This window comes from Sciurus vulgaris, assembly GCF_902686455.1.
Source record: "Sciurus vulgaris genome assembly, chromosome: 10".
Lineage (NCBI taxonomy): Eukaryota > Metazoa > Chordata > Mammalia > Rodentia > Sciuridae > Sciurus > Sciurus vulgaris.
In genome coordinates, this window is record NC_136470.1 from 124,187,101 (window position 1) to 124,214,770 (window position 27,670).

The 27,670-nt window shown below is 45.1% G+C and overlaps 1 protein-coding gene across 2 annotated transcripts in view; it reads left to right on the top strand.

Moving 5' to 3' along the window:
* IL20RB (interleukin 20 receptor subunit beta) overlaps positions 1-27,670 on the top strand; it is a 109,068-nt gene that overhangs the window by 33,494 nt on the left and 47,904 nt on the right. The window contains exon 7 of one of the 2 annotated variants that reach the window (XM_079155036.1): positions 13,166-14,071. The exons of the other annotated variant lie outside the window; for it this stretch is intronic. Coding sequence (XP_079011162.1) covers positions 13,166-13,240 — 75 coding nt within the window. The 3' untranslated portion in view covers positions 13,241-14,071. Of the gene's footprint in view, positions 1-13,165; positions 14,072-27,670 lie in introns of those variants that run through there. 2 annotated transcript variants of the gene reach the window in all.

Below are 27,670 nucleotides of genomic sequence, written 5' to 3' on the forward strand. Positions count from 1 at the left end.
AACCAAACCAAACAACAGACAAAAACCAAACCACACCAAACAAAAACAACACAACAACAGACAAAAACCAAACCAAACCAAACCAAAACAACAACAACAAAGATTAAGCCTCTGAAGAGGTCACATCTCAGAAAGTAGGCTTCCCAGTGTGGTGACACCTATGCCAACCTACCAAACTATGGCATGCTGAGGGCTTTCCCAGTGAAGCCACATCATCCACACTAACTCCTCCTCTGCCTCACCTTAATTTTGAGTTTTGCCACTGGAAATAGATTACAATGGACCCCTCCCTCAGATTAAGCCTAGATTATGGGGAGACAATGATGGTATTTAATTAATTAATTTTGAAGGACTGAAGAATGAACCCAGGGATGCTCTACCACCCAGCTGTTTTTCATATTTTTAATTTTGAGACAGGGTCACACTAAATTTCTGAGGCTGGCCTCAAGTTTGCCATCTTCCTGCCTCAGCCTCCCAAGTCACTGGGATTACAGGCATGGGCCACTGAGCCTGGCGCAATTACTATATTTTAAGTGAAGAGTTTTAATTCAGTGGAGAGTTGCAAGTAGATACTTAAATTTAAACTTAAATATAACTTTATATATGAGATAATCTCTTTTTCAGTTGAAAGGATTTTTCTACTTATGAAAAGTTGGAAAGTTATTAACAGTTTAAATTTACCAAATTAAAAGCGGTATTCGGAGGCAGCAGGGTATCTATCATCTGCTTGGAAATATGCCCTCCCCACCCACAGTGAGGCTGTTAAGTGTAAAAAGTCCAAAATGCATTGGATTTGCTTTTGTTTACCTTATTGACTATGGCTCATTTATTTTAACCCTGTAGACTGGCTGATTCTGCATATCTGTGCGGGATTAAACAGTATATGTGAATAGCTTTTTTTTTTTTTTTTTTTTCTTTTCTTTTTGTTACTGGGGAATTGATTCTAGAGGTGCTTTACCACTGAGCCACATCCCCAGCCCTTTTTAAATTTTTCATTTAGACACAGGGTCTCTTGCTAAATTAATTGCTGAGGCTGGCTTTGAACTCCTGATCCTCCTGCCTCAGCCTCTCGGCCACTGGGATTGTAGGTGTGCCCCACTGCACTTGGCTATGAATTGCACTGTTTTGAAACAAGTAATTCCCTGCATTTCCTTTTTTCTCTTTCTTCCTCTCCTGCCTGTCTACCTCCCTTCTTCCCTGTCTTCTTTTATTATCCTCCTTTTTTTTTTTTTTTTTTCTTAACTTTTCTAAGAGTTTTAAAGCCTGACAGAGTTTGACTTTGGGTTGGCACAGAAAAACCTCACCCTGAAGAACGGATGGCCTGAGGCATGGTTCTAAACATGTTGCTGAAAACCGAAAGCTGAACTTTTTTGGGGTGGTGATGGTGTGGGGCACGAGTCAGAGGGGCCCACTCTTTTCTTTTGGCTAATGACTCATTTAAATAATCATTTCCCACCTAATGTATTTATTGCCAAATTGGGATTTTTTTTTGAACCAAATGCTATTTAAAACTTTAAAAAGGCATGGTTGTTGAATAATTAAAACTAGATGACATTAATTTGCCTTTAGTTCAAAGAAGATGATTTTATGGTTTACTCTGAAGTTACAGAGGCTGCTCTTACAGAATGCGAAGTCAGGAATTTCGGGCCTGATATAATTTATTCCAGGAAAATATTTGGATTTCTCCATTAATACTAAATATCTCCAGCCTAGGTCTGTTGCTGTGTGCTCTGACTATAAACACTGGGGCCCATCTGGAAGTTGTCGGAGTCTATAGAAATGCTTCCACATTAACTTTCTGAGATGATATCCAGGTGAAATAATCTGACACATTTTTCAATTGATGAAAAAATTCTTCATGATATAATTAGATGTATCTGGCTATATATTTTTAATTTAAACTTTAAATGTAACTGGTTATATGACATTCTTATTTGGCTTTGTGCACTTTGAATTTTCTATGGAATTAAGGTGATTGGTAATTGTGCTTTCCAAAGACTACTGAGAATATACCTTCTACATGCTGTTGATCTCCAGTTAAAATAAGGATAAAACTAATATACATGAAGTTATATTATACATGAAGTTATAATATACATGAAGTCTGATTTTTGTTTTATAAGTCAAAAGACAGTTCACAAAAACATTATATTGCACTTAAAATACAGTTTTGGGCTAATCATAAAGAAAATGATCTCCCTGTGAGAAAATGAAAAACTTTGACCAGTTTTTGGGAGAATGTCTTAGTTATTTTGTTGCTGTCACGAAATGACCCAACCAGCACAATTGTAAAGGAGAAAAAGTTTTTTGGGGGGCTCAGCTTCAGAGGTCTTAGTCCATAGAAGGCCGGCTTCATTCCTTGGGGCTCAAGGTGAGGCAGAACATCATGGTGGAAGAGCGTGGCAGAGGGAAGCAGCTGGCATCATCAGGAGGCAGAGAAAGTCTCCACTCTCCAGAAACAATATACACACCCCAAGCCACGCCCCAATTCCCACCTCCTCCAGCTGCACCCCACCACTTCAGTTGCCACTCAGTTAATCTCTATTAGGGGATTAAATCAGTGATTGGGTTAAGACTCTTACAACCCTATCATTTCTCCTCTGAACCTTCTTGCATTGTCTCACACATGTGCTTTTGGGGGACACTTCACATCCAAACCACAACAGAGAACCATTCCCTTCTTCACTGTGGACCTTGATGTAACCATGCACAACATGATGTGCTGGTTTATTAGGTTGAATATTACAATGGAAGGAAGAGTTTATAGCTCATGAAAGAAGCAAGATAAATTTAAAAACTTGGAAAATAAGAACAGGACTTAAAAAAAAAAAAGACCCCCCTACCTGTGAAAGTAATGTAGGAAAAGATAGATCAGATAACGGGGGGGGGGGGGGACAAAATTGTTCATTCAGCCAGAAATTGTATGACCCAATCCTGATCTTATCCCTGTGTATCAGCAGCCACTGATGATGGACAGGTGACATGCAACCAGCATGCAGAACTTTGGCCTTTGTGCTGTTGGAGATTTCTCCACCATCTTGCAGTAGGGAGAACACTCTCCAGTGGCTGTGTTCACCTTCTAAGAGCTGTGACCAGCTGTTCTGATGCCAGAACCCTCAAACTGAAATAAAAAGAAAACAGTTGAATCAAATCTCTGAACCAGATAAAGACTCACAGAGCCCAGGAGTGAGAGATAAGGAATGACTTTAGAGCAAGGAGAGTTTTTGCAAATCCCTTGTGGAGTGCAGTCTGAAAACAAACAAAGTAAAAATTAGAAAAATTGAACTTTATTTGATAACTGAAAAATTTATTGGATTATTGGATAATATTGTAATGCTATGTTAGGATTATTTTCTTTTCAAGTGATAAAAATAAGTAATTACGTTTTTACTTGGTTGGAAATCTAGATTTTTTTTTTTTAGCATAAGAGAAAAGGAACTACAATTGCAGAATGAAGAGTATGAGTTTTTTTTAGAACGGTACTGGAAAAATCAACATACACTCACGCTTTTAAGAGAACAAAATAGTACATTAAAAGCACATGGCTGGGTGTGGTGGTGCATACCTGTAATCCCAGAGGCTCAGGAGGCTGAGGCAGGAGGATCTTGAGTTCAAAGCCAGCCTCAGCAAAAGCAAGTGCTAAGCAACTCAGTGAGACCCTACCTCTAAATAAAATACAAAATAGGGCTGGGGATGTGGCTCAGTGGTTGAGTGCCCCTGAGTTCAATCCCTGGTAACAAAAATCAAAAAACCAAAAAAAAAAAAAAATCACATAGATTTTTTCTGTGTGTCTATTGAAATGGCCAGGGAGTTAAGATACTCCACAATCCATTGTGGCTCCCATTTTCTTTACTTTCACCTTCTTCCCCTCTGGGAGTACTTTGGTAGAAATGAAAGATTCCACACAATAAGCTGGAAGTTCAAGGTGAACAAGAACAGTGAACCACAGGGCCAGAAATCAAGGAAACTTAAATAAATCAATGAAATGCAAAGGGCACAGGAGCCAATCTAAAAGGGGGTCCTGCTGGCCAGAGTCGAGATAACTGGAGTGTCAGAAATTGGGCACCGGCTGAGGTCAGCTAGCATACAGTAAATCTGAAAAGTCGTGAGTCCAAAATGGTGCATGAAAAGAGTGAAAGTCTACAGCAAGTAGTCTAAGAGAAGGTGGGGAGTGTATTTTGTGAGTCTTTTATCAATATTGGTATTATGTTGGTGTCACAAACTCAACTTCAGTGAAGGAAACAGAAACTAGGAAACACAATCACACCAAGCTCAAGGGGAATTAAGTGGACCGACTTTGTAAGTTGTGACTTGGCGACAGACCGTGGGGCTGGGGATGGAGCTCAGTAGTAGAGCGCTTGCCATGCCTGTGAGGCCCTGGGTTCAGTACGCACCGAGGATGGAGTAGGGGAAAGAGACAGGCAATGCCACATAAAATATTAAGATTCAGGGCTGGGCCGTGGCTCAGTGGCAGAGTGCTTGCCTAGCATGTGTGAGGCCCTGGGTTCGATTCTCAGCATGGCATATAAATACATAAAATATAATCCATTGACAACTAAAAATTATTTACAAAAATATTAAAATTCAATTTGGATATTTTTTGGATATTCAGTTTGATCAGACTCATGCATTAAGAGGACTCATAAAATTAATGCTTAGGAATTGAGGTTCAATGGATCCTAGCTTCTGATTGGTAGCAGTCCCTGTCTTTTCTTTCTGTATATGGAGGACATAAGTATCAACAAAAATTGTTGAAAACAATTTTTTGTCTGTCTCGTTTCCACACCATTGATCAAAAAGGAAGTTTTTCCCCAAGAAACAAATGAATGCAAACCTCGTAATAAGCCCCACAAAATGACAAACTGGGTAATGAATTTCATTGGTTCAAAGAATGTTTAAATATTTAGCTTTCATCAGAAGCTGAACGTGCTCAGGATGGGAAATGTCCTGGACACTTGGCAGTTAACTAGCAAAGGAAACTTTTTAAAGGTTTTTCCAAACTTGATACCAATTCTGAAAGTGTTCATGATATTACCAATATCTACTGTGAAACTAAGAGGAGCTTTTCTAAACTACCAGTAACAGATGGCGAATTTTGATCTACTAGGCTAGAGGAAAGATTAAATTACCTTTTCATCTAAAGACGGAGACTACAGATGAAGGAGTTAAAATTTAGGTGCCCATAATTAAAGCACAGAATCTGTAGTCTAGCAAATGAACTTAGGAAAAGAAACAAAGAGGGACAGGCGTAAGGCCTGAACATACCTAAACAAGCCTAAAATAAGACTGCCAAATCATCAAAAACTAACTGGCCATGGAGGATAAACAATCTCCACAAGGCCGTGGACCATCTGGTGTCACCCACTTTCCCCCTTCTTCCCTTTTCTTTAAGGTCAACTTGACCATCTGCTAACCAAAATAAACTGCCCTACCACATTGCTGGAATGTCAATTTGCACGTACTACTTGCTGATGTAATCAATGTAGTCATGTGCCCGCTTATGTTTGAATCAGCCAATTATGTGTACCCGCGCCAAACTCCCTAACTTTTCCTATATAAACCCCTGATTTCTGAGCCTCGGGGTCAACTCCTCTATCTCCTGCGTGAGATACGTGTTGGCCCGGAGCTCCGTTATTAAAGTGCCTCATGCTTTTGCATCAAGCCGGTCTCTCGTGTTTCCTGGAGCGCGCCATCCTGAGACTCGAGTAAGGGTCTTCCTTTTGGGGGCTCCTACACAGAGTCAATGTACAAAGATGGGATCAGAAAGCACAGTCCAGGAATGTGAGAAAACTGATATTATGGAAGTATGTCAAATAGTGTGTTTGTACCATTATGATTTACTTTTGTATTTCCAAATAAATATTCACTTTTGAAACTAAATTTGGATCCTGCTCCCCCTGCAGGGGTGCCCTACTACTGAGCTACATCCCCAGCCTTTTTTGTTTTTTATTTTATGACAGATTTTGCTAAATTGCTGAGGCTGGCCTCAAATTTTCGATTCTCCTGCCTCGGCCTCCCAAGTTGCCAGGATTACAGACATGTGCCACCACTCCTGGCTGTATTCTTTTTCTTAAAACTGGTGCTGAGTCATTTCAACTTCCCTTCTCACAAGACATGGGGTAGCCCTGCCTGCTGCCTTTGGTAGCCAGCACAGCTCTGTCCTCTCTGGCCTTGTGGCCTGTCCTGTGTTGCTTCTTCCCTCTGTGGGGCTGGTTCTTTGTTCTTTCTCAGCACCTCCCAAGGTTGATCCCTCCCAGCCTGAGCTTTGTGATTTTGTCAGTTCCAGGGACCATCAATGACTAACTTACAGATCTGGGTCCCTTGGTTAAAATTCTTTTGAAAGAGAATCTGCTTGAGCCAGTGCTTAGGTTGAGTGTCCATCCTGGGTCAAGGAGATTTTGACTCAGAGGCAGGACCATGTGGTGCAACAAAGACACAAGGGCCTGCTCCAGATGAGAGTGGGTGAGGAATGGCAGAGGTATCTCTCCCAGGGGCCCCCGTGGTCCAGCGAGGCTGTGTGGAGTGGGAAGGATGTGGTCACTTGTCCTGATCCTTCTCAGTTGTGTGGGTGCTCTCTGGGGCTGCCCTGGAGAGACAGGAGGCTGAGCAGTAGCCCGGGGTGGGTGGGCAGGGTGGTCCCAGTCAGGCAGGGCCTTGCAGGAGAAGGGACCACCCTGATGCAGTTGGTGGCAGAGCCATGAACTGGAGGGGTGACCCGAGGAAGGGAGAGGAGCCCAGTGGCTGCCACCATCCAGGCGAGGCGTCCCCCAGGAGTGTGGTCAGACCTGTGGTCAGGGCCAGCTTCACAGGTACGTGGCCAGCGGGGGTGCACAGGGCCTGGACTCAGGAGGCCTCCTTCGCTCTGCAGTTCAGTGCTCTTTGGTTGCTGTTTTGATCCTCTTAACACTTTCATCTTTGAATTCACGTTTTCTAAGAGAAGTCCTATGGCGCTCATGCCTGGGCTTGCAGCCTCAGCTCATGTAGGTCCCTGGCACTGCCTCCCTGGCGCAGGTTCTCAGCTTCACCAGAACTTGTCTCTTGTCCCCTTCCAACTGGCTTTCCCTTCCCTCCTTCACCCCAGGGCCACCATGGTCTCCACCTTCAAAGGGGCCCCTGTGTGTGGGTCCAGGGAGGGTTTGCTGCTCACACATTTGTGTCTTGGGGCATGGTGTGGTGGAGCCCATCTCCACCCCAAGCTGGCATTACCATGATGTGTCTGAACCTCTTACCACCCATGATCCAGGTACCAAGGGCATCCCATGTGGAGGTTTAGAGGTCAGGACACCCATCTGCTATGGGTTGGGGCAGTGGTCCACCTGAAGGGGAAATGCCTGACTTGACTTTCCTCAACCCCACCCCCCAGGAGAGTTGAGGTGCATTGGCTGGCTGGGGGGGTTGGACCGTCATAGGACAGAGCCCTCAGGTGCTTGTGGTTGAAGTGCTGCCTTGCTAGTGCCCTCATGCCTGGGGGAATTCTCTCTTCCTCCTTCCATACTTCCCGAATCTGGCTTGTTTTTGCCTCTGGCCAGCTCATGGCACCCCACAGGGACAAGCCATGAAATAAGAATTGCGTGATACCAGTGATTCTGCACACCAGCTACATGCCCTGATATTTGCATTTAAAATTGACATTGCACAATATAAAGATGAGCAATAAACTTTGTACAAATAACTTAAAAACTTCTTCTTTTTCACTTTGAACACTATTAAATATCAAATAAAAGTCAAGCCTAGAAAGGGAGAACGTTTTACATACCTGTGGTGACACATTTTCCACTTCATGCACAAAGGGTCCCACACATTATAGAGTTTGTCCCGCTTTTGATTGACCTGCCAGTGAAGGAGCTGGAGCGTCCAAGTGCTGTGGGGACAGGGATGATGAGTTCGTTTTGGGATGTGATGGGTTTGAAGTGCTGGGTGCCCAGAGGTGACAGGAGGAGGGGTCTCAGGACACAGGTGATTGTCAGGGTGTTGGGTTTGCTGGGAGAGCTGTGCCAATGGAGGTCAGCTGAGTGTCCACTGCAGGGAGCTCGGAGGGCTTGGGTGGTGAGGGGTGGAGGGGTGACTGACAGTCTGCTTCTTCCTAAACAGGCACAGGAGGAAAGAGCCAAAGAGAAAGTCAAGGGCAGTTGAAGTGGCATGGCAGAGTCACCTTGGGAATGTTAGGGACAGGTGTCTGCCCTTCACTCCAGAACACTTGAAGAAGGATCCAAAGTGCTTGAGGAAGGATCTCCTGTCAAGGGTTTGGGAAACACTACGAGATTGCTCCTGTTTAGAGATGCATCTAGTGGAGCTGGTTCTTTGCTACGTGACTGTGGGCATCTCACTGTTCCTTGTCTCACGTTGGGTTCTTGCCCCAGGGAGCAGAGGAGCTTGGACAGGAGGGTCCCGCTTGGACTCTGTGGGGTGGGGCCTCTTTTCTCCTGCTGCAGGCCTTCTTCCACTCCCCATTGCCTGGATGCTGCGGCCCAGGTTCTGCATGGGCTCTTCTCTGCCCGAAACAGAAGACACCTCTCATGGGAGCTGATATAGGGTGAAGCAGCTCAAGATCCTGGAGGGTCACAGAGCCAGAGGCAGCATAGAAGAGGGGCCTAGGGTGCTGTTTATGGGCTTAGACTCCCGTGTTTGAGTTCTAACTCTACCATTAAAAGCCGTGTGATCTTGGGCAAGTTATTTAACCTCTTTGAACTTTAATCTCTCATCTGGAAGATAGGACTAATAATAATACATCAGGATGGCTAGGGGTTAAATGAGATAATGTATGTGAAGTGCTCAGCACAGTGGTTGGTGGTGTATGGTTGGTACTCAATGATTCCAGTTGGTGGAACTTTCTGCTGATTGGTCAGCAGCTGTGTTTTCACACAGGGTGACACATGTGTGCTAAGGCCTGCGGGGTGTGAAAATATGGGCTGCTACTGTACCCGAGGCTTCCGTGTTGCCTCTCTGGGTCTAGATGATCCATTGACCCTGGTGGACAGTGCCCAGGTTCCTCTTCTTGCCCCAACTCCCCTGATTGGTTGTTGGGACTTTGGGGCCTGGGCTGGTGGTGCAGCCACAGGAGGGAACAAGAGCTGGTGAACAGCACCTTTGAGACCCAGGACCTTCTGAGCCTGTTGAAGGAGGGTTTGGCCTGTGTGACATCAGCATTTGCATCTGAGATTTTTATCTGAAAGTCCTGAGTCCCCGCTCAGGTTTCTTGCTGTGAGAGGGAGGATCTGGAGAGGGCTTTGGCACTGTGGCTTTTCAGGATACTGAGCTAATTTGTCCTACATCAGCTTTCATGGAGAGGAAGGTCAGGACAGGGAGGGGGCCATTTCTGCCCAAACTACTCATGAACGAATTCCTCCCATCACAGAGGGGAAATGCTGTCCACTCTGTGGAAGACTGTGGAGACCTGGGGCTGGGCCACACATCTTGCTTGTCTAGCTCAGTAGTGTCTCAGACTCGAATGGAAGACACCTGACCAGGATGGTGGAGTGCACATGCACCAAACGGTCCCTGAAATGTCCTCCAAACTCCGAGGAATGACAGGTCTCCCCTCACCCTCTTTGTACTAAGACTTAAAAGTGAACCTATAGGGTAAGTTGATGGAGAATTGAATTATGGAAAAAAATATATCATGTACACCTGTGTTACACTGCTTGAAAAATGTGGTATTATTATTATTATTTTTTGCTGGGGTGGGGGTGGTTAGAATCCAGGGGCACTCTACCACTGAGCTACACCCCAGCCCTTTTTATTTTTACTTTGAGTCAGGGTCTCTCTAAGTTGCCCAGGTTGGTCTTGAACTTGTGATCTCCTACCTCAACCTCCAGAGTCCCTGTGATTACAGGTGTGCACCACCACATCCAACAAAAACGTGTTTATCTAGATTAATATATGGCACCCTTTTCTTGCTATTCCAAATAATGCTGCAGGAACTCTTACACGCTTTGTGAGTATTTGTAGGACACAATCCTGGGTCAGGGGCATGTGAGTTGGGAAGATGAATCCCACTTATGCTTTTGATTCTATTCCTTCATTTCCTCTTCTTCATGACCTGACTTTATCCTGGGATGGATTAAAGAATTATGGCTTCAATTCTCTCTCCCCTTGCCAAGTTCATATACTTAAGCATTAAGTGTTGGTTCGTCTGTCCCCAAAGAGCTTGTGAAGCCCCACATTTATTTTCTTTTCTCTCTCTTTTTTTTTGGAATATTTGTCAGCATCTGGACCAGTGGTGTTTGACTCTCCCCAGTGATTTCCCGGGGAGCAAGCAGAGCCCGCTGTCGTTCTCGAATCGTCCACTAGGTGTCAGTGGAGGTCTGGGATGGTGCCCGCTCCGGGCTATGGTTGATTTGGCTCGGTCCCCGCGGAGCCGTGGCATCTTCTCGCGCAAAATAACAAATGTCGGTGGTGGTGCAGGGCACTTTCTTCTGGAAGTACTCCAGGGAGCTCAGGAGTTTGCATACGAAGCCGAGGGAGCGAGGAGCTTCTGATAATGACATTCAGCGTGGAGCGGAGCCGCTCTTAGGCAGAGCCGGGGTCTCTCCCAGCTTTGATATATGAGATGCTTATGGCGAGGCAATGCGGGCCAAGTGATGCTCGCTCTGCAGGCTGAGGGTGTGGAGTCCTGTGTGGGTTGCGATGCTCGGCACAGCACAGGTGTCGCTGCACAGTGCTGAAGAGGGGTTGGAGAGAGGAGTGCGGTGGGGACCGCCGGGGACCAGGACCGCCACAGGAGGGCCCCTAGGCTTTCCGTTTGTTCTCAGCATCGCGGAGGTACAAGGTACAAGGGAGGCAGAGCGGCTGCGCATTTCTCCTCAGTACTGTGGTGTAAGGCCACCCAGTCCCCCGGCATTCTTGGGTGAGGTGGCCAGAAGGGATGCATGGACGGCTGGACTCCAGGACCCTGACCTTAACCAGTGTTAAGCTCATTGGAGGAGCTCTCCAATCCAGCACTTTATGAAGCTGGTCACACCCTTCCTGGAGGCTGGGCCCGCACCTCAAAGTGAGGCCTCTGTAGAGGCTCCTGCGCACTTGGCCTCAGGACCCTGGGGACAGCGCTGGAAGGAGTCTCCTTAGGAGATGGTGGATTCCCAGGCAGTGCTGCCCACAAAGCAGCCTTTCCACTTTTTTCCAAGTTCTGCCAAACCTCCTCCACTGTCCATTCTATTAGACTCATTTTTTCGTTCAGTTTTAAGGATTCAGCATTAGGTTTGAATCACATCACAAATATGGAATTAAAATTCCAAACTTTTGCTTTAATGTTTAACTCATCTGCACAAGTACCCATGGGCTCTTACTCCTGGGGTCAAGAAAATTACCTCTTAAGCCTCCACACCCCACCTGTGCTGTTCCTAAACCACAGATGGTTCACCCATGTGGTCACTGCCAAAGTCTATTCCTGAATGGGTAAATACTTGTACTCTGCAGAGTGAATTTTCAGCTGGCATCAAAGTTATTTATGCAGCTGTTACTCTCAGAGTCTAGCACAGGCCCCAGCCAAGCACCCTGCTAGACTTAGTTCTCCAAAACTCTCAGACACTCCCTGGCAGCCTGAGTCCCCACTCTACCTTAGGTTCCCTGCCTCATGACCTGTCTATCCTGAAAACTTTCCTAGCCTCAAGTCTGGATCTTAACAAACTCTTTACTCCAGGAAGGCGTGGGCTCCTTCTGCAGACCGTCTACTCTTCTGAGCTCAGCAGATCTAGGACCTCAGGCAGGAGCATGCCGTCACAGTAACACGAAGTTTTTACAATCCTCCAGGGCATCAATGATAAGGGGTTGTGCATCTTCTTCTTCTTCTTCTTTTTTTTTTTTTGCCGTACTGGGGATTGAACCCAGGGCTTTGTGCTTGCGATGCAAGCACTCTACTAACTGAGCTATATCCCCCAACCCTGGTTGTGCACCTTATATCCCTGAAGTCCTCTGCATCATCTACTGAAATACATAAATACACATATTTATATAAAATGTATATCCTTAATTGGCATAACTAATAAGGGTCCCCAAGGGTCCCAAGATGACATTCTATCCTTTCTACATGGACAAAAAGTCAATCAATATAATTTGTTAGACATCAGACTCACTTTTGGACCTAGTTACCGCAAACTGTTTTTGTATTTGCAGAAGTTCAAAGAAAAATCTCTAAACACTGACTCTTTATTTGCTGATTTTTATGAAAAGGCACATAGTAGGCACTTGATATCTGTTTTTAAATTTGTGAATGCTGTGTCTGTGCTCGTAGGACTGGTTGGCAGCTTGACAGGTTAGGTGGGTGGATGGGTTGGGGGCTGTGCTCATGTTCATCCTCCTCACCACCACCCGCCACCTCTCCCTCCCATCCTCTGCCCTCTTGTCTCTCAACCTGAGCACTCAGTCTGTTTGGGGGTCTTTTTGTCAGTTCCTTGCCCTGATTGCTTAGTGTTATTTGCTGCTACAACCAACAATGAAGGGACCTTTATACCTATGTTGGGAAGAAGAGTCTTCATTTGGGGTCTGGGGCAAAACATGGGCCCCATGGCATGGTCTGCATGATACCATTTACTCTGCTGCCAGCAGCAGAGGGTGGGAAGGAGATTTGTGTGTGTAGGAGGGGAGGGGGATCCGGGAGCTTCTGACTGAACCATTTTATACTCCATGTTCTGGAGAAGGAAGTTCACCAATGAATGGGTGGGTAGTCAGCTGGAGGATGGGAGCAGCAGAAGGGCAGGGGATTAGGAAGCACTGGGAACGTTAGACTTATGGACTGGAAAGAATCCTGGTGGTCTGGATTGAGCTCTGGGATTGACTCAGACTCTCTCCTAGTGTCCACTCCTATCTAGAGCTTAAAGTCTGGAGGTGGAGCACAAGAGGCAATTAGAGAGAGAGCCTAGTGAAGCCAGAAGAGGGGCGCACAGAAAAGGTGAGAGAGATCCCGGGGCTGAGAGTGGGGCGCCGAGTCTCCTCCCTCAGGCTTTCTGCATGCTGTTTGAACTTGAAGCTGTCAGTGTGCACCTTTTTGAGGCAGGTGAAGAAGCAGAATACCACCAACCTCTGCTGAGGCTTCCTGTTGCTTTGGAGGCTGGCTTGGCTTTGCCAGTCTCCGCCCCTGTGCCTGACCCACCTTTCTGGTTTCCCAACATGCGCCTTGTGTCCCTTTCTCTCAGTATCAGTGGTCATCAGGCTTCTGGGCTTTTCTCAGGTCAGAAGGTTCAGCCAGAGCTTGAGCACGGTCCCTGGCCAGCGTTTCAGCCGCCCCATGAGGAAGAAGCTCTGAATGCACCGAGAAGACAGACTAGAGAGGCTGTGAAACCTGTCCAGGAGGATTGCATGCATGCAGTCAGAATGCAGAAGTTGTCATTGCTCAGCTGCCCACTCCAGGACTCTCACAGGTGAGGCCCATAGAGGTGATGTCCTCAACCTGCCTCAGCTTCTTCAACCCTGGGAACTTCTGGGCCTGGCTCTGGCGGCTTTGGTTGATTTCAACACTGTTTATCATCCTTCCGGTTTCTGCCTTCTAGTTCAGTAGAATGGGAAACACTGTTACTGTCCCACCACTGCCTGACACATTTAAAACTGGTGCTGGATTGTGCGTTACCCTGAACCCCCCAGGCAGATGGGGGTCTTCAAAGGAGGGACATCACAGTTCCCCCAACAATGTAGCTGGGACTCATTCTGTTGAAGGCTTTCACTGAAACAGGAATTAGGTGAACTGCCTCAGTTTCCCTAGGCTGAGAAGTTCCTGGATGTTGAAGAAGAAATAACCCAGAGAAGATAGGAATATTGGCCCCCACTTTGCTACTCCCAGAACTAAAAGAGCTCATAACCAAATCCTTCTCTTCTCTTTTGCGGGGGAAAACACCTCCACACATTTTAAAACAGTAATGAAAGTCAGAATCATAACAGACAGTGTTGAGCTAGTTCATCCAGCCTAGTCCCAGCATCCTGGAAATACTGCTGAACCACACCGGACTATCGAAAACTCCTCTCTGAAAATCTCACAAATTGGACTAATGCATGTTTGATGTTCCAGTTTTATAGTTTTATACATCAGGAATGATATGTGGTATGCGTTGACTCTGCAGCAAAACTTTTTTAAAAAATAAAAACAACAAATGACATTCGGTGGTCTCTTTTGATTTTTGTACTTTTTTTTTTTTTTTTTTTTTTTTACCACGAGTACAATGCACACCGATAAAAAAGATGTACGTGGCATGTATCTGTGATAATAGCCATGGCAAAGGCAGTCTAGGCATATTAACAACAGACTTATCTATGGAGCAGCACCTTATGTAAGATGCATTTTCCTCTAGAGCCAAGCAGCAAAGAATTCACCTACACGAGTAGATAAGTGGCCCCTGGGCCCACACACAGTCCAGCGCTGGGCCTGGAGGCAGGGGGCCTCTCACCTACATAATTGGCACAACAAGGGGAGGATTTCCATTTAACACTGCAGAAGCTGACATGTAAATTGGCTCCACAGTCTAGCTGTACTAATGTCACCCAAGTTAATTTCAGTGGCATCTTTCTTTACTCTGGGCGGGGGGGTGGGGGGGTGGGCAAAATGTGCTTTCGGTTGGTGTCCGTCTGACTAGCCTGGGTAAATATTTGCATGGCAATGGAGACACCTTTTTAGGTTTTGCTTGGATTTAGCCATTCAAGATGTCTTATAAAAGCATCCCCTTCACTCCTGCTGAAAAACATACAGGACTAAATCATGAAGGAAAACTAGGTTGAAACTGACAGATGACCTTGAGTCCCTTCCTTCCTGGTGGCCAGGAGCTCACCAGGTTAGGTAAACGAATCGCAACTTCTTCCTCTGGCCTGATGATCCCTCAGATTACAGTCTTCTCCTCGTCTTCATTGCTAGACTTCTCCAAGGAGTGGTCAGCATTTCTGCCTCCTTTTCGGTACCAACCATGCACTCCTAATCCCTTGGCATTTAATTTTAATTCCTACTTATTCAAGTGATGTTTTTGAAGAAAGCAGATCAGATGCTGGAGCCTAGAACTGGTGGCTGTTCCTCAGACCAGTGGCAGGATTTAACCCATGTGATCACTGTATACCTCTTGGGTTGGACCCTCCAAAGATGTCCACGTCCTAATCCTTGGAACCCATGAATCTGTTGCCTTATGTGGCAGGGACTTTGCAGATGTGATTGAGTGAAGAATCTCAAGATGGGGAGATTATCCTGCATTATCTGAGGGGACCCAATATATCCATGAGGCTCCTCATGATAGAAAGAGGGAGACAGGAGAGTGTCTGTCACATCAGAGGAGATGAAATGATAGGAGAGGCGGGAGTGATGTGGGGTCACGAAGGGGGTGTGGGTGAGGCAGGTGCCCCAAAATGTGCCAAATACAGTGGTATTCTTGGACACATAGACTTAATCTATGAATAGTCATTGTGAAAATAATAAGTGTGGGGCCATGAGCCAAGAATTGCTGGTAGCCTCTAGCAGCTGGGGAAGGCAAGGAATGGGTTTTCCACTAGAGCTTCCAAGAGGAATGCAGCTCTGCTGATGGCTTTCTTTTCTTTTTTTGTTTTTTGGTACTAGAGAAAGAACCCTACTGAGCTACATCTCTAGTCCCCCTTGTTTTGGGGCACCCGGGATTGAACTCAGGGGCACTCAACCACTGAGCCGCATCCCCAACCCTATTTGGTATTTTATTTAGAGACAGTGTCTCATTGAGTTGCTTAGTGCCTCACTGTTACTGAGGCTGACTCTGAATTCATGATCCTCCTGCCTCAGCCTCCAGAGCCCCTGGGATCATAAATGTGTGCCACTGTGCCCATCCTAGTCCCTTTTTCTTTTGAGATGAGGTATTGTTGAGTTGCCCAGGCTGGCTTCAAACTTGTGAATCTCCTGCCTCAGCCTCCTGAGTTGCTGGGATTACAGGTGTGTGCCACTGTGCCAGTCTCTGCTGATACCTTGATTTTAGCTCACTAGGCCCATTTCAGACTTCTGAACTTCAGAACTATAAAGAATAAGTTTGCTTTGCTTTAAGTTATTAAGTATATGGTAATCTGTTAAAGTAGCAATAGAAGAAAACAATAGAATTTTCAAACTTCCCTTCTCCCCAAATTATTGTATCCAAACAACAGAAAATTTCTGCTTTTTCTGCTGTACTTTTCATTCTGTTTCCTCCTAAACAGGGAAGTTTAAAACCTCAGCCCTCTTCTCTTGTCTTGCATTTAGCACTTTCATAATGAATATTGGCAGGATAAATCTGTACGTCTAAGGATATCATTGTGTTTGGCACATTTGGGGACATCCGCCTCACGCACATCCTTCTTTTAGAGACTCTTCTTCTGCTCATAGTCCCAGAGGAGTAGACAGCAGGCCACTTGACCCCACATCAGTCATATCTGGTGGGTGTCAGGGTCTTCTCCATCCCTAATGGGAACTCACTAAGAAACGGGGCTGGCTCAGACAAAATGAGTTGGGCTGATCAGATCCCCACTCTGAGGAGTCTATTCCAAGTGACCAACCTTTCCTGTTCATGGTTGACAGTGGGACAGGAAGGCTGTGGTAGAGTGAGTGGTGTCTGGGTGGCAATTGGGGCTCACTGAAGTGAGAGAGGAAGGGACACTCAGAGCTAGCTGACTGGGAGGATGGATGGGAACAGAGGGAACTGGAGAAGCTGAGGAGCCTCTCCAGGGTTGAAGAGGTGAGAGTCTGCGTTTTGTCTTTGCCTGGGCCCAGAGTTTTCTGTAATTTGCTGAGATGGTTTGTGTCCTCATAAAATTCTATCTAGTTTGCGTGCATTTCTGTTGCTTGCAATCCAAAGTTCCTGACTAGAATCTTCATTTGTCCAGTTGTTCAAGCCAGAAGCAAGGGGGTGGGAGAGTCGGCTCTGACTCCTTCCCTTCTCTCTTGCTCTGGAGGCTGAATACGGAGAAGGAGCAGCCCACTGGCAGCTCCCAAGGAACAGTAGCATTTGAGAAGAAGAATCTTCAAAGGATGGTGAGAAGGAGCAGTCAGAAGCAGGAGGAAAACTAGGAATGCATACTGAAGCAAAGGGAAGGAACAGTCAGAGGCACTAAACGTTATCAGGTCCTAGGCCAAGTGGCCTTTGTTCCTATGTCAATAATAGTTCGAAGTGATTTGAGAAAACAACTATTTTTTTTTTTTTTTCAAATTTGGTAGTGCAAATCAGGGAGCCTAATGAACATTTGGATAAGGGAACACATAAGTCATCCTCCAGTGGAAGGCATGGAGATTCTTTATTAAGGTCAACTGCAAAATATATTCTTAACCATGACAAGAAAAGACGATGTGGGATTTAAACGAGGTCTGGCCCACATAGAGCTCCTCAGGGCTGAGCCCGAGTCTTACCCACCACCTTCTTGGGGTACCTAGCTTGGCACTTGGCGTCCATTTACTCTTTCCACAAATCTTTATTGCATGCTGAGGTGCTAGGCACATAGTAGGCACTCAGTGTATACATGTTGGATGAATTAAGCTGTTTACAAATCATATTCTGAAAATTGTGCATCTGAAAAACTCCAGATATACCTGCCTGACAATTTTAGTTTGGGAAGAAGAGACAGTTTATTTAGATGTACAACCATTTTCTACTTGCCCATGAGAGAATTCAGATTTTGAGCAAGTCTTGAATTGTGTGAAAATGACAATACTTAATAAGCATTGGTAATCTTGATAAAAATTCATAAAAATACTTAATAAAAATCACTGTTATTGGATGGATTCATACAACTAAAATTGTCCTCTGTGAGCAATTAAAAAATAAGATATAGGGATATCTCTTAATCAAAAAACTGTTTTTCAGTGAGGTGGCTTGAACCCACCTTGTACATGCTAGGCAAGTACTCTGCCACCAAGCTAAACCCCTAGTCCTCCTTCATCAAAAATTTTAAGGATAAGTGCCACCTTAGTGTTGGGTTGTATGCGTTCCTTAGTGAAGGTGCTGTCCCGAATCTTCCCTGTGGATTCCTTTGTCCTACCAAATGAGAATCAGTGAGGACTTGGATCTTTGACAGTGGAAAATAAACTCCCTCCTCTTCTTTGCTCATTTTGGGAAAAAAAAAAAAAAAAAAAAGAAGAGGAATTCTATGGTAAAATGGCCTCTTCTGGAGATTCTGGGAGCTGCAGGGTAGAAATCTTGCAGGTAGCCTGCTTGGGATGGGCTGGAACGCAGCGGAGCGCGTGTCCATAGGAAGCCCTCAGGTTGGTCGCAGCCTGGCTTTGCAAGAGCTGATTAGGATGCAGAGCAGTAATGCAGGCTTGTTCATGGAGCTTGTCTCACCTCTGTCCCCTCAACTCTGCCTCGGCCCATTCCTGAGTGTGAAAGTTCCGATTGTTATCTTGGTTACAGAATCCCATTCCTTGTCTGTTTTCTTTTGCCCTTATCCTCACATTTCTTTGAATGTCCTTTCATGGGACGCCTTGATCTGCTCCCAAAGAAATGCAATTATCAGAAATCAACCTCTCTCACCCATTTCTGCCCTAAGCAGCTTTTGCCCACCGGTGAATTTCACATTGTACTGAGAAAGTCAGCAACTAATACTAATAACAATAAAATATGTTTGTATTTTTAGATGACTTTTTCCACTGGGGACTCCCTGGTGAGAGCCAGGCGCTGAGCAGAGTGAGGGTGTATATGAGCTGGAAATAGAGAGCGAGAAAGAGACCTGGCCGGCTGAAGCCTTTTCTTGACAGCTAATTTCCATTTTTTGGTATCAAGGGGTCTGTGCCAGTAATTGGCATGCAGATTGTGTCTGATGGGCCTGTTATACAGAATAAAGGAATCTGCTAGTTAGAATAAGCCAACCCCAGGCTGATGGATGGGGCATAAGGAGGTCATTGCAAAAGAGAAATTGTGTGTGTGTGTCCCTGTGCGTGTGTGTGTTTCACAAGAATTCCTATCCCCTCCCCTCTCCCTCTTTATCCAGCAAACTCTAATCTTTCATATTGCATTGAGACAAATGTTGCTCCGTTTCTCTCCCTCTCTCTGTTTTTTCCTTGAAGGGATATTTGATGGAACCCACTCTAGGTTTTAATAAAGTATGGGGGCAAAGGAGAAATTAAAGCAGTGTCATGGTTTGTTAGCAGCCCAGGATCGTCCAGGATGGGTCCAGGCTACAAATTATACTCTGGAATTAATTGGCAGAAGGTAGCTCTCCTGTCCATCATTCTTAATCCAGAAGCTATGGGACAGCAACAGGAAAATGTGTGCTGTTATCCATCTCTTTTTTGCTTTGTCTAAGTTATTGGTCTGATTAGTTGGTTGTTTCCTTGGTCCCCACCCCATCCATCCATTAGGCAGGCATTATGCTAGCTTGCTGTTACCTCTTAATGCTAGGCATCCTCTTAAGGGAGGGTGCTCCCAGTTCAGGTGCCAGTCATGGGTCACAGGGATCAGTCAACAGCAAGACTTCCCATAGCTATGGGAAGCTGCAAGAGAATTTAGCTTCCCTTTTCACAGCTCCGTTGAAACTAAAACCACAGCAGAATTAACTCTTACTAACACAACATATGTGCGTTAGACTACTATGGCTAGGATAAGATTTAAAGAAATATAAAGAGGAAAATAGGAGAACCAGCTAGCTTCTGCTCGCCTGTCCATGGTTCCTACCCCCAGATTATGGTAGATGATGTTGGCTCTTGCTTGTCTGGGATGTGCCAGAACCTTGGTCTCAATGGTATTGAGACCAATGGTTTGGGGAGTTTCATGCTGTCGGCCCACACTTAGCTTCCCCGAGGAGCCCAGATCCCAACTCTTTGTACAAGGGAGAAGATGTGTTTGTTTTCAGTAGACCTTACCCTATCTTTCTTGGACACAAAAGGGAAGCATTCTTGCATGTCTGACCCCAGAAATCTGTAGGTTGTACCTTTCCAAGTTAGAAAGGAGTAATCTTCCCCTGCCTAGTTCTTTTCTCTCTGAGTTTACCTCCCTTGTTAAGATGAATTTTTGAACATTTATTTACAGTGTTTGTGTCCCTTCCAAAGCTTTCAGACCTTGTATTTGATAGGACTTTTGACAAAAAGGCATGAGAGACTTTTCAAAGAGCCTTTCTTTCAAAACACATTTGAACAGAATATTATAATTTTTAAAAAAGTTTATGTTCTGATGCATAAAATATAAAAATTATTTATATGAATGGGATACCATATGCTATTTTTCAAATAATTTTTTTGTTTTTTAAAATATCTTTTTAGATGTCAATGGATTTTTCATTTTGTTTATTTATTTGTGGTGCTGAGTATTGAACCCAGGGCCTCATGCATGTCAAGCAAGCGCTTTACCACTGAGCCACAATTCCAGCCCTAACATATACTAATTTGATACATAGATTCATAGCATAATGTTTAAATCATGTTAAAACATTTAAAAGGAAATAGATGAGTCTCTCCTAGAAAATCTTTGCTTTCTTATGTTCCATTAGGTAATTCAGATGTGTCATTGAGGTTCTAAAACTATCCCTTTGTCTTTTGATCCCGAAGGAGTAATTACTTCAGGCCATCTTCCCCTAAGAATGCCTTAATAGGTGGATTAATAGGTGGATATGGAGGGGTCAAAGTCATTTGGCTCAGTCCTACTGCTTTGCTTGGCTCTGCCATTTCTTCTTGTATTGCTCACTCTCTGAGGATAGGGTCAGTGTCTCTTATTTCTTTTTTCACCTCCAATAGCATGTAGGAGAGTACTGCCCACAGTGGTTCTGGAGAGAAAGGAAGGCGGAAGGGAGATGGAGGAAGAACAAGGAATTGGAGGCTCAGGAATGGGAAGGAGAGGCAGGTGAAATGAAGAGAAGGGGATAGAAAGAGGACAAGGAGAGGGAAGAGGGGAGTGAAAAGAGAAGGGAGCTGCATGGCCACTGGCTCCAGATGGAGCTGGGCCCTTTGCAGACCTGCCAGGGAGTCCCCACTGTCCTAGGATGTCACTCCTGAGCCACCTTCAGGGATCTGGAGATCCATCAGGAGGAAGAAATTGTCTCTGCCATGGTTTCTTTTCACCTTGCTGGTCCCCAGCTTTGCCCTTCTCTGCTGAGGAGAGCCACCTTCCCTCTACCAAGTACACCAGACAGTGTGTTGTTGGACACTGAGTTCTCTGTTTCTCTCTGTCAGACTTACCAGTGTTTGATTTGCAATTGGAAGAGCAAAGTGTGTGTGTGTGTGTGTGTGTGTGTGTGTGTGTGTGTGTGTGTTTGTGGCAGGAGGGGGTAAAGGAAGAAGAGGAGGAGAATAAGTGGGTGTCATAGTGTCTGCTCAGGTCACCATCCAGTTAGCTTAGGGGACTAAGTGTGAAGCCCTGTGACCAGGGCTGGGAGCTCTGCAAGACAGAGAGATCCCTGCTGGAGCTCGGGTCTCTCTAGGTTGCTAGGTCCAGGGCTGAGGGTGGGGTGGTCCAGGAGTTGATGGAGATGCTAGATGGGACTCTGGGTATCATCTAAGCTGCTTCTGGGACCTGGATGATGAGGTGGGACACAGAGTTGGTAAGGAGATCACTTCCCCACTTCTGCACAGACCCCAGAACTGTGAGAGTAACTGAGGAAACTTGTCACTCTTCGAGAGGATGGAAGGCCCAAGATCAAAGTACTGGAAGAGTTGGTGTATGACAAGGCCTAGTTCTTGGTTCATAGATGGTACCTTCTTGCTGTATCCTTACGTGGTGGAAGGGATGAGGAGCTCCCTTGAGTCTTTTTTATAAGGGCGCTAATCTCATTCATGGGTGCTTCCATCTCATGATCTGATCACCTCCCCAAGGTCTCATCTTCTAATACCATCCCCTTGGATTTTAACATACTAATTGTGGAGGGACACAAATATTCAGACCACAGGATGTGAGGAATAGGACACTTGTCAAAAGCATGGGGTCTCCTTCTAAGGAGGCCTCTTCCAGTGGACTCCTGTAGGCTTCTGCAGAGGACATACTGTATGTTTGATGCTCCAGCCTCACTCCTGGACAGGGACACTCCTTAAACATCCCTTCCCCTGCGTTCTTGGGAAATTAAAACCTTGGACAAAGCTCTTCAGGGTTCAGGTTGGCAGCATTTTAGGCTCTTCAGTTATTTCTTCACATTCCTCTTTATCTTCCACCTGGCTGCCATGACTTTTGGCAACTCTGGACGCAGCCAAGACTAGCCCAAGCCTAGACTCTGGGAATTAGAGGCAACTTTGGGAAATATTTGTGCAAGAAAGGAGCCTCTTTCTTGGGGGAAAAGCCCCATATAGGGTGCACAGAGAAGTGAGGGGAGCACAGGCTGAGCTGAGCACCCCTTTGCTCCCTTGCCCAGGTGCCACCCTCGTCCACGTTCCCACTTGTAAAGGGAGCTGCCCTTGTTACATGATCACTATGACTAATTTTCAGTATCATCTTATTACCTACATTGCATTTAAAAAAATTCCTACCCCAAATTTTCTTTGTGTCTGCCATAGGTACATGTTTTTAAAGCCTAATTCCCCAAGGGTATGAGTTGATTATTGCTTTAGCCATGTGGCCAGATGGGTTTTAACTGAGAAAAAAAATACTTCAGTTATTGCCACAGAAGGAATTTAATGTAGGACATGGTTTAAGCAGGTGATAGAGGAGAAGACAAGCAGTGGATGAGGAAACCCAGAAATTAGCACCTGTAGGTTGGAGGGGAAGAAGGAGGACATGGTGTGACCACTGACAGCCATCGTGCAAATGTGAGCTGCAGATGTAAGGGCCAAGAGCAACGACCCAGGAGGGAGTGTGGACAGAGAAGGCTCTTGGTTCTCTTAGGGCATAATTAGGCTGTCATACGGACTCTAAAATCACCTTTCTCCTATCTTCTTATTTCCAAATAAATGTCTGCATATTTTGAATCTGTTAGTCATATTTTCAGTTACTTAGAGATAAATACATCTGATGCAATATTTATCCAAGTTCTAGAAAAGTCTATTTACAATAATAGTTGCATTACATTAAATAACTGCACTTATATTCAACCAACCCTTTGAAAGCTGAGGCCACAGTGATCTTTGGCCTGGCCTGTGGGTGCAGCTGCTGTTCCCAGGCCTGTTGGGGGGAAACTGGAAGTGCTGGTCAGTGATGAGAAGCTGCTGTGTGAGGCACATTGGGATTCAGTTCCAGGGTCTCCGCTGAATGCCATGATTGGGAGGTTCATTCAGCAAACCCAGTCTCTGTATTCCTGCCAGGGGTCCCCAGGGAAGTCACTTCCATTTTCTTTTGGCCAGTGTGCATGCAGGGCATCCTGACTGGCCCACACAATATAAACACACAATTATAGTATTTATCCTGGAAACTCCCCTGAGCCTTAAATTCAACAATGCATTCAAAGATCTCCTCTCCTTTCTCTCTGGTTCTGTGATCTAAGAGCAGTGAGTTAATGAAAAGAGAGATTCCTCGAGGCAAGGCCCCATCTCCTGTCTTTGCCGATGATTTGTTGACTGTGGTTGATTTTGCTTGTTTATTGTGAGCTCTAGTGGGGTATCTGTGGGAAGTGTGTCTTGCTGATGTGAAAGGACCAACATTTGTTATAAGAACTATTTAAAGGTAAGCTAATTTTTCTTATCCCTAGGTTCAGTTTTGCTTTGCACAAACTAGGCTCAAATATTCCACAAACTAGTGGAAATTGGTCTGGCAACAACCAGAGAGTAAACACTTTTGGATGAATTTAATATTCTCCTTTATCTTTTGTATTTTATGAAGTTTTTAATACTTTGTCTCACAGTCATTTAGTGATCACTCTTACTTTACATTTTATTAGCCCAGGACATGAAAGTTAGCAAGTTTACATAATTGTCAACATTATCATCATAGAAAAATGTTTCCTATTTGCCAGGTACTTAACTAAGCACTTTACAAAAACTAACTCATTTTAATCTATACAATAACCTTATGGATAACTCTCAGCACCTCAGAATGTGACCTTATTAGGAGCTAGGGTCTTTATAGAGGTCATCAAGTTAAAGTGAGGCTATTAGGGTGGGTCCTAACCCAATATGAATGATGTCTTTGTAAAAAGGGAAAATGTAGACACAAAGATATGCATACAGGGAAGATGATGTGAAGGGACCCAGGGAGAAGGTAGCTATCTATAAGCCAAGCAGAGGAGTCTGGAAAAGAGCCTTCCCTCGTGGCCCTATGAAGGAACCAACCCTGCTGAAACCTTGATCTTGAACTGCTTGTCTCCAGAACCCTGAGGCAATAACCACGTGTTGTTAAAGGCACTCAACTTGTAGTACTTTGTTATGGCAGTTGTAGCAAATTAATACAGTAAGTACACTGTTATTATAATACTTTAATCCTCATTTTCAGACAAGGAAGCTGAGGCAGAGAGGAGAAGCTACTAATCTAAATTTATAAAACCCAGTAGAGGACTGATTCCAGTCCCCTGGGTGGTGGGTGGTTAGGGTGGGGTTTTAGCTTCCTAGGCACTCCGATGTGTGGGAAGTAGTTAAATCCAGGACTGAGTAGTTAAATCCAGTTCCACACCTACACACAAACACACCTGTTCTTACAGGCCTTTCCATAAATGCGCATGTGCATATACATGGCCAAGGACACACGTGTGGTGAACTGACCCTCTCTGTCTCATCACAGTGTGAAAAGCAAGTGTGCAGCCTTAGGTCAGGTTGCCTAGGAGCAGATCTGAGATGAGAGGAATGCGTGGGTGATTTATGAAGGAAGTGCTCCTGGGGGAGACCAATGAAGGAGTAGGGCGAGCAACAGAGAAGAGGGAGAATGTGGCTTTGTGTGGAGCTGCAGACCTTCTGGACCGTTGGTACACTCCGGAGCCCAAGCCGCCCGCCATATTGTTCCTCATCAAGGCAATGGAGCTGGTTTCAGACTTTTGCCCCAGTCATGCATGGGCTTCAGGCAGCACTGGAACTTCAACTCTGAGGTTCTTCTGTGTGTCAATGTGACCAGGGAAAGGCTCCAGCAGCACAAGTGTCATCCTTGGAAGACTGCAAGGTGAGAGCGCTCAGAAGCAAAGCGCAGTCTTGGGGAGAAATCTGGGGACTGACACTCAGACCTGGCAAAGGGCATCTGGGCAGAGCTCAGTGTATGTGGGTTGGGGAAGTATGAGGGCTGGAGGTGGGGGAGATTTCTTTCAAGGAGCAGAGGGATGATGCAGGGGATTGGGGAGAAGCAGAGCCTTTGGGTGTTGGTTCTGGCCCAAGAAGGACAACTGAGCAGAAGCTTGAACAGGTAGGTCAGTAACAGTGGCCCACTAGGCAGAGGCTACTGCCCTCCAGGAGTCTTCATGTTCCTTAGCTAGATGTGAGAAGACCAAGGTCAATCTTGGTGCCAGCTGCTACTCTATATGCTGGGGCTGGGGAGAAGGGACAGATCATGGGAAGATCTCTCATATAATCTGGAAGGAGACATGCAAGCTGAGAATCTAGGCACACAGCCATATCCCCCACCCCTGCCACCACCCTGTACCCAGAGCAGAGTACCAGGCTGTCTCCACATACGTTAATATCTCACCCGTTACTTCAGACTGATTCTGCTGGTGTGTCCATGGGAAGAATGGACAGGGATTTCTCTACTGCTAGAAGCTTAAGAATATCAATGTTCCATGCTTCAAGTTCTTTCCTTGAAGCTGGCGCTCCACTTTCAAGGAAGCCTTCCTGGGCTGCTGGAGCCTCTCCCCAGCCCTCTGATAGACTGGAGGGCAGCTTGTGTGTATGGAATGGCAAAGTCCCCCAACCCAGGGCGGGGGCAAGGGGAAGAAAGTAACCGTGCTTAGCACCCCACTAGTAAGTAATATTCCCCACCGCCTGTTTTGCAGATGAGGAAACTTGAGACAAGGGAATTTCTCAAGGTCACACCGTGGCACAATGGTGGAATTGGGGTTCAAATCTACATTTGTTCTATTTATAATTGGATTGTTTCAGGGTCCTGGGACTGTGGTGATGGAGGCAGAAACAGCAGCAGGGACAGAGGCTCAAGTGAGGTGTCCCAGCTGTTCAGACTGGGGAGCACTTGCCAAGCACAGCCAGGATTCTGTCTCTGCACTCTGCCAGGTAATTGGGGCTTGTTTCACCTGGCCTGAGCTGGTCTGGTGACTGACTGGGAATAAACATTGGGGATTAAAAAAAAAAGAAGGAATTATGTCTCATAAACAAGCAATACTTTTCTTGGACTAGAAAATTTAAATTCACATTTTAAAACAACTGATTTTCAAGGGCAGTCCTGTCGAAATATAAACCACATTTTCATTAGTGAAGAGAATACTTAACATCTGTGTCTGAAGCACTGACTGGTTCTGGTCTGTCTCAGAAAAAGAAGCAAGAAATTGCTTTATCAGTTTGCATGGCTAAAAAGGTCACTGGGGTGGGCCCTGCCAGCAGAGAGGGAAACCTACCCAAGGACAAATTTCAGCTTAAACTCAAGGATGCGAAACCCACTTGGTTACCCAAATGACAGCTTCCCAGCTTCAAAAATTAAACTTCAGCTGTAGCAACAGGAAGGAGATGTTAGCCGCTTAAAAATATTAATTTTCCCTGTTCCAAGTTGTTTACTTGACAGCTGGTGTTCCACTTTTAAGCAAGATTGCTTGTGGTCCTTAATAAATGTCTAGTAATTTGGTTAAAAACTAGCACTTTGAAAACTGCCTTTAGCCTTAACATTGCAGCGTGTGAAGACTGATTCCTCAAATAAAGTTTTCATAACCTGGTGGCCCTTGCCATGAGTATCAGGGAATTGATGATAAAGAGTAGCTATGCTCTGAGCTCCTAGACTTTTATTGAGAGTCAGGATATATAATTGGAAATTTACATATTTAAAAGAAAACATTTTACTAAATGTTCACAAGTTTTTTTCTCAATCAAATTTTTCATTTTGAGGTAATTATAGTTGTAATTCACATGCAGTTATAAGAAATAATTCAGAAAGATATATAAATGTGTGTGTGTGTGTGTGGGGGGGTGCATTTTCTTTATCTTATGATGCTCGTGAGTACCCCTCTACTTACTCTTTCTGGTTACTAAGCAGGTTAGTCAGCTCTTTGTTACTGCCATCAAAATACTTGACAAGAACAACTTGGAGGAGAAAAGATTTATCTTGGCTTTCAGTTTCACAGGTTCAGTTCATGGTCTGCTGTTTCCAGGTAAAAACATCATGGCAGAAGGATGTGGTGGAGGGAAGTGGCTCAGCTCATGGCAGCCTAGAAGAAGAAAGAGGAGAGGAGCAGGGAGGGGCCAGGGACTGACAGAGTCCCCATGGTCACTTCCCCAGGGGTCTTCTTCCTCCCGCCATGTCCCCATCTGCCTACAGTTGCCACCTAGTAGTCCATTTAAGTGATTAACTATGTCCCTCATGATCCAGTCATATCCTAAAAGTCCTACCTTTGAACTTTGCCACATTGGGGGACTATGCTTACAACACAAGGGCTTTTTGGGGGACACTGAAGGTCCAAACCACAACACTAAGGAATCATGCGTTTGGTACCAGAGCATCCTGGACCATGAGCTGCTCAGTGCCAGCCTCCCAAGTGCAGAAATAAAGGCTGCATGTTCTCATTTTCATGTTAATGTTGTAAGGGAAGGATTTAGCCATGTATTTCAGAAGCCCAGAAAATAATGAAATTTACCTCAGGTGTGCCCTTACAAATGACTGTAAAACACACCATAAAAAAATCAAAAGAGGATGAAATAGCATATTTATATCTACAATGAAAGAGAAATATATTTGTGTTATTTAAGGTAATAGAAGATATCATCAGAAACAAGGTGAATCGAATCAACCAT